The sequence below is a fragment of the Hippopotamus amphibius genome, chromosome 14 (genome assembly GCF_030028045.1).
Source record: "Hippopotamus amphibius kiboko isolate mHipAmp2 chromosome 14, mHipAmp2.hap2, whole genome shotgun sequence".
NCBI lineage: Eukaryota > Metazoa > Chordata > Mammalia > Artiodactyla > Hippopotamidae > Hippopotamus > Hippopotamus amphibius.
Window position 1 is genome coordinate 57811491 of NC_080199.1, and position 13119 is coordinate 57824609.

The 13119-nt window shown below is 34.3% G+C and overlaps 1 protein-coding gene across 6 annotated transcripts in view; it reads right to left on the bottom strand.

The window, feature by feature from the left end:
- Positions 1 to 1925: 1925 nt before the first annotated feature.
- The window catches only part of CCDC122 (coiled-coil domain containing 122), a 45410-nt gene continuing 34216 nt past the window's right edge, over positions 1926 to 13119 (bottom strand). For all 6 annotated transcript variants that reach the window (XM_057707037.1, XM_057707036.1, XM_057707035.1 and 3 more), the window contains one exon: positions 1926 to 6871. In XM_057707037.1, the coding sequence (XP_057563020.1) occupies positions 6722 to 6871 (150 nt within the window). In that variant the 3' untranslated portion in view covers positions 1926 to 6721. The remainder of the gene's footprint in view (positions 6872 to 13119) is intronic.

The window sequence follows — 13119 nt, forward strand, 5'->3', positions numbered from 1 at the left end:
GCTACAGCATTGCAGAGAAAGGAAGGCATTTTAAATGTAGTTCACCTTTATAGTAGCTATAACCATTGAACTTGGTTCTGAGGCTGTGTTAGAGTTGACTCCTGAATGTAGCAGAGAGAACTTGAGGCAAGAGGAATAATGTATGAACATACATGCCTATAGAAGACAGAATTTTATTCTGGCTGGCATAAACGGTTTATTGTTAAATAGAACAGGAAAAAAGTGCACAAGTTGGTGAAAAGGCAGGTTGGGACAGATTTTTAAGTGTTTACTGTTTAGTCCTGAAATGGATTTTGTGTCTTTGGTAAGTTTTTCTTTTTTCTTTCCTTTTTTTCCAGAAGAGGCATTTCATGCTCAATTTTTACTCAAAGAAGATAACTCAAGCAATAGTATTAATAATAAGATTAGAGGTAGGGGAGACTGAAGCTAGGGATGTTGGGAGATATTGATAACAAGAGTAATGGTTGATTATCTTATTCATTAATTCATTCAACATACACCACAGCATCTATTATGCATGCCAGGTATTTGCTTGCTGATGGAAATGCAAAAGGGAATAAAATAGAAGCTTTCAGAGTCTGATGAGTGAAAACCATCATGAGAAGTTAATAACTGGTTCGCAGGCCACCTCAAATGTCACCTCTTTTTGTAAACTCTCCCACCCTCATCTGAAATTACCTGCACCTTATTTTGTGTTTCCACAGGGCTTGGTTTATGCTTCTATTACAGGATGTTTTATGCTGTATTTGAACCTATTATATACAGGTCTCTCTTGCCAACTAAATTGATCTCCTGAATGGAAAGAACCATGACATATTTATTTTTGCAGTTACCTAACCAAGAAGGTAGAACATGAAACTTGTTTCTCTGCCATCATGTTGTTGGGCTCTAACGCATACCAGTTGGCTTCTTTTTTAGATTATGTTACAAAACGAAAGCCGATATTCAAATTTTGTTCCTATTGCTGGGCCATACTTCCATAAGCGTATGATGTTTTGCAGGGTTTTAAGTTATTTATACATCAGTTTGAAGTTTTGAGGACAGGTAACACTAATGTTTACAAGTGTTTAGAGATCAAGAGCAAGAAGTCAATAACTTTAGCCTGGGTTAAAACCATTTTCACAGCACTAATAATTGTTTTTTATAATTATTACTAATTTTCTATTTTTCCATGTTGTTAAAGTAAAAAAATCACAAAGATATTATAAAATACCCTTAGCAATACTTTTAAAGTGACTGTAATTTTTCTGAAACTATGATGACATGCTATGACTGATTTTTTACAATGTTCTGTCTTCTAGATCCGCATTTCTTTGTAATATTCTGCACTAATTACTCTTGATCTGCAACAGACTGTTATTCTGGTGTTTTGAGCTGTAGGTGGAATAATGAATGATTAAAAGAGAGAAATGCTAATTTTTAAAAATGGAAAAGATGGGAAAGGATGGTTTGAAAGGATCCAGATGATTACATGAGGCTACAGGATCTGGGGATGGGCACATATGATTTAGTCCTGTCCATGCCTCTGTCATTTAGTTGGAATGAGAGCAACCAAAATGTTTTCCCTAAACATCACCCTTTTGTCTGGTTGCATAAGTCTTTTAATAAACCTGTCTAAAATCACATGACCTCAATGCAGTTGAAAAAATTTTCAATAAAAAATTGTTAAATTCAGAATCAAGATTTATTTAATAAATTTATAGTATGTAGTAACATGGTAGTTCCTAAGAACACTAATATCAAAAAAAAGATTAATACAAAGTAGGATTGATTTATTATACCTGAAGGCTCATACTGTACTTTTATTGTTGTACTAAATACATGGAATAAAGTTTGTGCCTTTGGCTTGCCACTTTAACTTAGAGCAAATAAAAATATCAAAATTATACTAAATGGGTTAATGATTAGATTTCAAAGGTGTTAGATTTCTTTTTTTTTTTTTTTTCTTTTTTCTTTCCTGTTGCTGCTGCTGCTGGAAGCAGAATTGATCTAGAATGAGAAACAGGAGTGGAGTAATAGTCATCTCTTGAAAATAGAGATTTCAAGATGTAATTATTTTTGCAATGTGACTTAGTTTGGGATTCTCAGAAGCAGACCCTGAGCAAGTGATTTATTAGTGAAGTTCTCCCAGGAGAAATTGGTGAGGGAAGCAAGACTGGAAAGAAGAAAGCAGCCAAACAAGGCTGTAATATTGGGTAAAGTCCTTCTGAGGGTAGCAGAACTCCCACAGACAGTGTTAGGTGAACGCTAGTGGAGGTAAAAGCATGGCTCATTTGGGAGAGGGGTGCTCAAAAAGTGTTAAAAAAAAAGTCTGAGAGGATCTAGGCAGAGCACTGTGTCAGTGTTTCTGAGAAAGTTCATCTCTGTGATGCATTTCAAAGTAAAGATGGAGTCTCTTGCATAAGACAGTTATAAATGAAGAGATTGTTTTCAATGTTTGGGATCTAAATTTAGGCAAGGGAATTAAACTTTGGAGTTACAACAAAAATGAGAATTGGAGCCTGAAGATGATACAACTGGGGCTGTGCAGGGACTGAGAAAAGGAAAGCTCTGAAAGAGGAAGTGGTATTTTTTGATGGAAAGAAATGAAAGAAAAATGAGAGAATTAGACTAATTATTAGGAAACTGTGCCTGAGTAAATTACATTGACATATTAATTGAGATTGAAAGGCTTAGAAGATGAATAATCTAAATTAGTGTCAGATTAGAAAAAGAATGGATTCTTCTGAGAATTGAGTGCTTCATACAAATTTGTATGAACCAGAAATTAAAACAATATCAACATTATCTAACTTCCCAGCCAAATCAATATTACATCCAATGGGTGGAGGTGTCCTCAAAGTGCTCTTCCTCTAAGGAATGGCAGACACTTGACAATGGCTGTACACAGTCTCTGTGGAAGAGGCGGATGAGGAGAAAACTGTGATATATTTTCAGCCGAGTATATGTGCTGACATCTGGATGGCTAACCGCATGAATTAGTTAACGCTAGTCCCTGAAAACAAAACAACTGGTTATAGGATTGTTACATTTTTCCCATATCACATACAGAAAGAAGCACTATGGAATCAAGGAGAAATAGTCTTGAAATTACCTTGAAGAAGCTTCTCTAATACAAGCTTGGGATTACAGATTTCTATTCTATGTAAAATAATGTCATGGGGAGTAATAAGTAATACATTGTAGATGAGGTGGACGATACGTCTTAAACGTTTTGGACCAAAAAGAAATTTGAAAATGTATCTTAGACTGGCATTGTATTATCATTGCCTCTAAATTACCTTGTGCTATGTGACTGAGCAATCCTGGCAAATATCTGTAATTTAAATGTTTTATTCCAATTCTGAGATGATTGTTATGCCAGAAAGCTTTTTGGGTAAGAAGCCTTTTAAAACTATTTATCACATGAACTCTGGTTTTGCTTTTGGAATACATCATCTCATTAATTAAGAGACTGAAGTTTCATTACGTCATGTCTGTGTTTACTGGGTTATGTAAATAGCAACTCTGTCATTACTAAATCATATGCTATTTTTATTTTTCTAAAGATCTATACCTCACAACCATCATTTAAATAGAACAGTACAGAAGAAAAAAAGCAATTTGGAGCATGCCATTCTTAGATATGTATTGAATAAATCTATTCTGCTATTTAGTATCTGTTTCAATTTATTTTTCCTGGTTTCGGTCATAGTTCAGTAACATTCAGGAGAAAGTGCTATATGGTGGCTAATGTGATATAGAAGACCCACTACTTACACTGCCAAATTTATCAGAAAAGTGAAAAGAGAGAACCAAACAGTAAACCCTTCCTTTAGAAATACATTATAAATTCAAGTAAACAAATACAGCATAGGTTATTTAAGACAGGCACATAACTTTTAGCTTCTAATCATTAGCTTTACTAATCATTAGCTTAGTTAGTGAAAAATAAAATATTTATAATATTGAAAATATGAGCAACTAATAAATCAAATAGTTTTTAGTTGAAAAACCACAAGTTCCTCTTAATCTACCGATCCCCCCCACCAAAAAATAGTCCTAAATTTCCACAGTATTAATATAGGCCTTAATGATTTTTATGGAAGAACAAGGGATTCCATGTTTAATGCAAGATGATATAGGAACTTTGGGTATTAATTACAATCACCTATGTGAACTTTACAAGGTTCCAAAGCAATTTTTATAAGCAGAATTTTACTTTTCTTAGCCAAAATATTTTACTAATACTGACTTTCATGTACTGTTATCTATGTATTTGAGTGCTTTTTAAAAAAAAAATATTTTTAAAGCCATTGTAGGTTTATAACGAAATTGAGAGAAAGTTACAGAGGTACTTTCTGTCTCATACTCCCTGTCTCCACACACGCGTGGCCTCCCCGTTTATTAACATCTCAGAAGAATGGTACTTTTTTTTTAAACCAAGGATGAACCTACACTGACACATCATAATCACCCAAAGTATATAGTTTACCTTGGGAGTCACCCTTGGTATTGTACATTCTATGCATTTGGAAAAATGTATTATATAATGACATATATCCATCACCATGGTATCATACAAAACATTTTCCTTAAAAAGTCCTCTGTGCTCTGCCTATTCATTTCTCCTCCAACCCCCTGCCCCCAGCGACCCTGGCAACCACTAATATTTTTACTGTCTCCACAGTTTTTCCTTTTCCAGAATGTCATATAATTGGGCTTACATAACCTTTTCAGATTGGCTTCTTGCACTTAGTAATATACATTGAAGTTTCCTTATATCCTTTCATGGCTTGATAACATTTCTTTTTTTAGCACTAAATAATATTCCATTGTCTGAATGTACCACAGTTTACCCATTCGCCAAAGGTCATCTTGGTTGCTTCCAAGTTCTGACAATTATGTAAAAAGTGTTATAATCATCTGTGTTTTCGTGTGGACATCAGTTTTCTACTCCTTTGGGTAAATACCAAGGAGTGTGACTGCAGGACCATATGTTACGAGTACGTTTAGTTTTGTAAGAAACTATCAAACTATCTTCTAAAATGGCTGTACCATTTTGCATTCCCAGCAGCACTGAATGAGAGGGTTTCTGTTGCTCCACATTGTTATCAGCATTTGGTGTTGTCAGTGCTCTAGGTTTTGGCCATTCTAATAGGTTTGTAGTCGTATCTCACTGTTTTAATTCTCATTTCCCTGATGACATGTCATGTGGAGCATAGTTTCATATGCTTTTTTGCCATCTATATATCTTCTTTGGTGAGGTGTCTGTTAAGATCTTTGGCCCATTTTTTAATCTGGTTATTTGTTTTCTTATAGTTGAGTTTTAACGTTTATTTTATATTGTGAATAACAGTTCTTTATCAGGTTTGCCTTCTGCAAATATTTTCTCTCAGTCTGTGGCTTGTCTGATCATTCTCTTGACAGTGTCTATTACAGAGTAGACATTTTTAATTTTAATGAGGTCTAGCTTATCAATTATTTCTTTCATGGATTGTGCTTTCAGTGTTGTAATTAAAAAACACATCACCATACAAATGGTCATCTAGGCTTTCTCCTATGTTATCTTCTAGCAGTTTTATAATTTTTGCATTTTGCATTTATGTCTGTGACCTATTAACTCTAACCCTAACCCTAATTCTAAAAAAGAAGTAGCAAGAATAAAAACAGCCTAGTTCTGAGTCATGGACCAAAGCTTATTGTGTTACAGAATAAGCCACTTGAAGTGTCAGCCATAACAAGCCATGCAAATTCCTAACAGGACTACTAATATTAGGCATAACAAGATTATTAATATCAGGTTTTATATCAGCTATACTCTTACTGAATCTTTGGCACATAGAAAGGTGAGGAGAAGATGGACCTGAGATACCTTTTTGATGTTATTGCTTTGAATTCATTACATCCTAAAAGCAAATATTCAAAAACCATATCTTCAGTAATTAATATTTTGTTTATTTTCTAAAAATTTGACTCAATGGAGCCGCAAGGAGTTAAATTTTGATTTGTTGCTGTGGACATAGTATATAACTTTCAATGAGAAAAAATACATTAGTCTACATTGGTTAACATTTTTCTTTTAGGAGCTGGTATGTTTGCCTTACATGATGTTATAACTTCAATACAGTTATAGAATAGTAAGAAAGAAAGTACAGACAGAAAAGTGAACAAAAACCGTGTACACTGCAACTCTCTAAAAATATGTTATCCAACAGCAAAAAAAATGATTGTTACCTCTGTATAAAAGGGGAAACCAAGTAAATATATGAAGCCTTGAACACATAACAACATTATTATAAATGTCAGTATTTATGGACTGCTTTGAAACCCGGTGTAAAAATCAGGTTGTCTGAAACAGACAACCATTTAAAGTATCTTAACAATTTAAGTCGTAAATTCAAGTGCTTCTTTTCTTCTAAAGTTTTGCTTCATATGATAGTGGAGGCGACATATTTATAAACAGGCATTCATGAGTACAGTATATCTTATATACTCAAAATATTCATAAAGAGTCTTTCACTATTCTTCTGTGAGCCTTCCTGTTGTCTATTGCTATCAATTATCGGGTTGGAAGGCACTTCAACAAACAGATGGCTGATTCAAAAAAAAGAAAACATATCTGTCATTAGAGAGCCCTCCAATAGTGGATGCCAGTTGTTAGGACCCAAAGGATTTTCTCACCTTTCTGTCCCATAATTTTTGTGGCATAGCCTGTGTTCTACATTACCCTATGGCCACATTAAACTTTTGTTCCAATGCATTTTCTCAGTTCAGCTGCAGTTTTTTCCAGCTGTTGAATGTTCCACTGCCATTGTCTTCTATTTGACTGAAGCTTGTTCACCTGACAGTGCAAACGCTTAAGAATTGCACTGTATCTCTTATGTTGTACCTATTAAAAGAAGAGCACATGTCAACGGGGCTTGAGAAAGAAAAATAGTACACAGCCATAAAGGATGTTATGACTACTCTAAAAAGGAAAGTACTTGATTAAAAATTACTCACTGTAAATAATAATGATAATAAAAATAAACAGCAATTATAACTATTCAACATTATTACATGCTAGATACTGTGATGAGAGCTTTTTACGTGTGATTAAATTCTCATAACACCTTATGATGTAAATATCATTATCCCCATTTTGTATAAACTGAAGATCAAAGAGTTTAAGTAATGCACTCAAGGTTTCACAGTTAGCATGTGATGGTTTTGGGGATTTGAACCCAAGGGAAGCATCTGCGATGGAGGGTCTTCTACTTATCAAAGCAGTTTCTGGTTAAGAGAAATGGTTTCATTTTCTGTATCCTGTGGTTCATTGAAACACAGACCCATTGATCTAAAAGATCCAGGAGATCAAGTAGGCCATCTTCCTGCCATTAAGTAGGTCAGTATTTATGCTGAGCCAGACAAGGCTACAGTGGAAGGCAATGAAGCACAGCGGAAAGTGCATGGGTTAAGGCTGAATAATATTTCATTGTATGTACACAGCACAGTTTGTTTATCCATTCATCCGTCCATGGGCACTTGAGTTGTTCCTATTTTTGGCTATTGTGACGAATACTGCTATGAATATGGATATATAAGTGTATCTTTAAGACTCTGCTTTCAATTCTTTGGGGTATATATCCAGAAGTAGAACTGCTGGATCATATAGTAATTCTATTTTTAATTTTTTGAGGAACTGCGTGTTGTTTTCTACTCTGGTTGCACTAATTTACATTCTCACCACCATGTGGGAGGGTTCCAATTCTTCACACACTGAAAGTACTTGATATTATCTGCCTTTTTGATCATAATCATAGCACTCTTAGTGGGTGTGAAGTGGTATTTCCAGTGAGTGTGACAGTGGTATTGCAGTAAAACGCCCACTTTAAAATGAACTGACTGAATAACAGAATAGTGAGGCTGGGAAAGTTACCTCTTCATCCTCATATCTATTTAAGAGAGAGCTCTAGGCAGTCAGGAAAGTGATTCTAGGTCAGTACAAAGGAGAATCAATGTGTCAAGACACCAATTCACCAAATTTATCAAAATAACCAATTTGCCAAAACAAGTTTATAGCTTAAGATGGATGTAGGGAGACAAGACTCTGGGTTTCTGGGACATTAAGACTCTATTCCCGACCTGTCTCCCCTTCTCTCTATAACTCTGCTTTCCTTTTTACTGGGACCCTTCTTACGGTGACCCTCAGCAGAGTTTCCCCTCTCTCTTTCCCAGCTTCTCCCTTAGCTCAGAGGTTCTTTACCTTTATTATGCCATGGCTCATTTTGATAGTATAGTGAGGACTATGGACTTAGAATGTTTTTAAATGCATAAAATAAAACATACAGGATTACCAAAGAAGTCAATTATATGGAAACACAGTTCTGCAGAGCATCAGGGGAACCGGGACAGAGACACTCTAAGCATTCCAAAATACTGATATAAAAACAAAGTGAAAACTTGTCAACTAACACTTCACATAAATTGCTATAAACTTTATACATCTTTTTCAGTTTTCAGTTTTGTTAATTCTGCAAACTCAGATAGGTCATTCAAATTGGTGAACTAGGGCTCCCAATATGTTGGCAAAACAGAAAGTGACTTTAAAAGAATTATAAGTAAATTAGTAAACAGAAATATTATCATATTAGAAAATGAAACTATATTCAAAGGAAGATTTTTAATATATCAAATATATTCAAAGGGATATATATAAACTTATATGCACATATGTAACATAAATCACTGTATATAATATATATTAATACGTAATAAATATATCCATTGATATACCCAATAGAATACATTCATAAGGAGAATATAGTCACTGAATATGCTTATATTCATGTTCATAGAATATATTAATAGAAATAAAATAACTAGAACAAAATTTTGGCTAATCCATAAATCATATTAGCCTGTTTCTAAAATTATTCTTCAGCTGTGAAGCTGTGAAACTAATACACCACGGATCAGAGTAGAGATGTGCAAAGTCTCCTCAGTGGGACTCGAGATCACCAGCCTCAGCTAGATATCACAAGAGGTATTAAGACTAAAGAAAGAGTATATCATCAGTAGGAATTATGTGAAGAACGTAGCACAAAAATAGGCTAGTGAAGGAGGCATGTGCTGGTAGTTCTATACAGTGATTATCTGATAAGAATAACACTGTTAGGGAGATTGACTCATTGAGTGTTCAGAGCCAGAGGTCAAGAACACTCAAACTCAAACGACTGACTTGATTTCCATGCTCAAGTGGTTTCTTTACAAGGAGAAGAAACACTGATGACTGATATGTTTTCTTATTTCCTTTTGTTTGTTATTATAAATTAATAAACTGCCATTTGAGTTTTATACATCGGTTCCTTATGAACTCTACTAGCCCTTCTCTATGTCTACCCAACCCTGGGATACTTACAAGATTAAGTTTCTAAGCCCACAAAGGCTAAAAGGTGGTTTTGGCCAGGAAGTGATTTTGTAAAGGTGAAGGTCACATTGTGAGCCTTCTTGAAGGCCGGCCAATTGTTCAGCCTTTATCAGTATAATTCTGACTTTGGTATGTGTCAATACTCAAACTTGAATATTACACAGCTAAGGATGTAGTGGTTCTGGAGAGAAATATAACTTTTTTTGCCTCTAGGAAATGGATGGGTTACTAGTCTTAGTTATTGTTACATTCAAGGCAGAAATAAGACTAATAATGAAGCAGGGGTGGTGCCCAGAAAACAGTGGCAAAAACAGTGGCCTCTTCATTCCCCTCACTCTAGACACAATTCACTTCTAGAATCTGAGTCCAAGTATGTTCTTGTCAGAAGACCTTTGCACTTGTTTTTTCCTTTGCCTGGAGAGCTATTCCTCAGATCTACATGACTAGCTCCTTCACATCTTTACATTGTTTGTGTTTTGAAAGTTAAACCAACTCTGCTTTCCTGAGATAAACTTTGCTTGGTCATGAGGTATTAACCTTTTTATATATACAGCCAAAGTCAATTTGAAAATATTTTGCATCTAAGTTCATGAGGAACATTGGTCTGTAATTACTTTTCTGGTAATGTTCCTGTTTGTTTGTTTTTTTGTCAGGGTTATGCTGGCCTCCTAAAATAAGCTGGGAAGAGTTCCCTCCTCTGAAAGAATCTGTATAGGCTGGGTATTATCCCTTCCTTAAACGTGTGATAGAATTTACCAGTGGAGCCATGTCAGCCTGAAGCTTTCCTTATGGGGAGGGTTTTAATTATGAGTTCAACTTCATTGATTCCTACTTCATACCATGCATATAGTCTAATTTAAATGGATCATAGGCCTAAACATAAAAGTAATTTCTTCCTGTGTTACTGATGGTATGTGTACTTTTCTAGGAACTTGTCCATTTCATCCATGTTATCAAATTTATTGACATAAAGTTGTTTATAATAGGCCTTTATCATCCTTTTAAGTCTATAGGACCTAAAGCAGTGTCCCCACTATCCTTCTTTTTTCGATTAGTATTGTTATGGTTTATCAATTTTTTTAGTCTTTTCAACTTTTGGCTTTGTTGATTTTTCTGTTTTTCCATTTTCTATTTCATTGATTTCTACTATTTATTATGTCATTTCTTCCTATTTGCTATTGGCTGAATTTATTCTTATTTTTCTAGTCTCTTGAGATGGAAGCTTAGATAATTGCTTTTAAACCTTTTTCTCTTCTAATATACACATTTAAAGCTGTAAAATTTCCTCTAAATACTGCTTTAGCTATACCCCACAATTTTTATATTCTCTGTTTTCATTATCATTCAATTTCAAATATATTCTAATAATTCTTGTGATTTCCTCTTTAACTCATGGATTATTTATAATTGTGATGCTCAATTTCAAAATGCTTATGTATTTTCTAGCTTTCTTATTGTTACTGATTTCTAATTGAATTCTGCTGTGATCAAAGAATATCAAATTCTTTGAAATTTATCATGTAGTATACTGTCTATCTTGGTGAATGTTCCATGTGCATTTGAAAATAAAGTATAGTGTATAAAAACAGATGATTGAACTTGGTGTGCCCCCCCAAAAAATAATAAATAAAATGAAAAAAAAAGAAAATAAAGTATAATCAATAGTTGTTAGGTGGAGTATTTTATAAATGGTAATTAGGTTTAGTTGGTAGATAAGTTCAAATTTTCTATATGCTTGCTTACTCATTTTCCATATTGTCCTATCAATTATTCAAAAAAGTTGTTAAGCTCTCCAATATGATCATAGATTTGTATCTTTTTCTTTTTAATTTTGTCACAGTTTTTGCTTATGTATTTTGAAGCTTTATGATTAGGTAAATACACATTTAGTATTATTATTTACTTCTGATGAGCTGACTGGCCCTCTTCAACTTTGATGGTAGTCCATATCTTAAAACCTACTTGATATTAATATAGCCACGACCAGCTTTCTTAAGATCGATGTCTTCATAGTTTATCTTTTCCCATCTTTTAACCTGTCTGTGTCTTTATATTCAAAGTGCATCTCTTGTGAAAAAGTTATGCTTGCAAATTGCTTTTTCAATCCAAGCTGATAATTTTTACCTTTTAATTGGAGTGTTTAGTCCATTTACATTTGATGTAACCACTGATATGTTTGGATTTAAGTCTAACATTTCAGTGTTTGTGTTCTATTAGTCTCTTTTGCCCTTTTCATTTATTTTTTCCTGTCTGCACTCAGAGTGGATCACAGACCTAAATATAGAATGCAAAACTACAGAACTCCTGAAGATAACACAGGAGAAAGCCTAGGTGACCTTGGGTTTGGTGATGTCTTTTTACATACAACACTGAAGGCATAATCCATGAAAGAAATAACTGATAAGCTGGACCTAATTAAAATTAAACCTTCTTCTCTGTAAAACACACTATCAAGAAAATAAGACAAGCCACAGACTGTGGGGAAATATTTGCAAAAGATACATCTGATAGAGAATTATTTTTCAAAAATACAACAAACTCTTAAAATGCAACAATAAGAAAACAAATAACCAGATTAAAAAATAGGCCAGAAACCTGAACAGATATCACCCCAAAGAAGATCAATAGATGGCAAATAAGCATCTGAAAAGATGCTCCACATGAAATGTCATCAGGAAAATGAGAATTAAAACAAGATACTATTACACACATATCAGAATGACCAAAATCGGGAACACTGACAACACCAAATGCTGGTGAGGATGTGGAGCAACAGGAACTCTCACATTCATTGCTGGTGGGAATGTAAAATGGTACAGCCACTTTGGAAGACAGTTTGGCGGTTTCTTACAAAACTAAACATACTCTGCCACCTGATCCAGCAATCACACTCTTTGGTATTTACTCAAAGGAGTTAAAAACTGATGTCAACACAAATATACTGATGCTTATAGCAGCTTTATTCATAATTGCCAAAACATGGAAGTAACCAAGATGTCTTTCAGTAGGTGAAAAGAACAAACTGCTGTATATCCAGACAACAGGATACTATTTAGCACTAAAAAGGCAAATGAATAAAACAAAAAATCTGCTATCAAGCCATGAAATGACATAAGGAAACTTAAATGCATATTACTAAGTGAAAGAAGCCAATCTGAAAAGGCCACAAACTGTATGATTCTAACTATATGATATTCTGGAAAAGGCAAAACCATGGAGAGGGTAAAAAGATCTGTGGTTGACAGAGGCTGGGGGAGGGAGGGGTGAATACGTAGAGCACAGAGGATTTTCAGGACAGTGAAACTCTTCTGTGTGACATTATAATGTTGGATGCATGTCATTATACATCTCTCAAAATTCATAGAAGGTACAACACCAAGAGTAAACCCTAACATAAACTATGAACTCTGGGTGATGATGTATAAACATAGGTGTATCAGTTGTTACAAATGTACAGCCTGGGTGGGAGGCTGCCAGGGGGCAGGGAGTATGTGGGAACACTCTGTAACTTCTGCTCAATTTTGCTGTGAACCTAAAACTGCTTTAAAAAATAAAGTCTATTAAAAAATCAATAACCATTCTTATCACTGTTCTTGTGTATTTAATGTGACTTTTTTTTTTTCTGGCTGCTTTTAAGATTTTTTTCTTTGTATTTGGTTTTCAGTAGCTTGACTATAATTTCCTTAGATATGGTTTTCTCTGTATTTATCCTACTTTGGGTTTGCTAA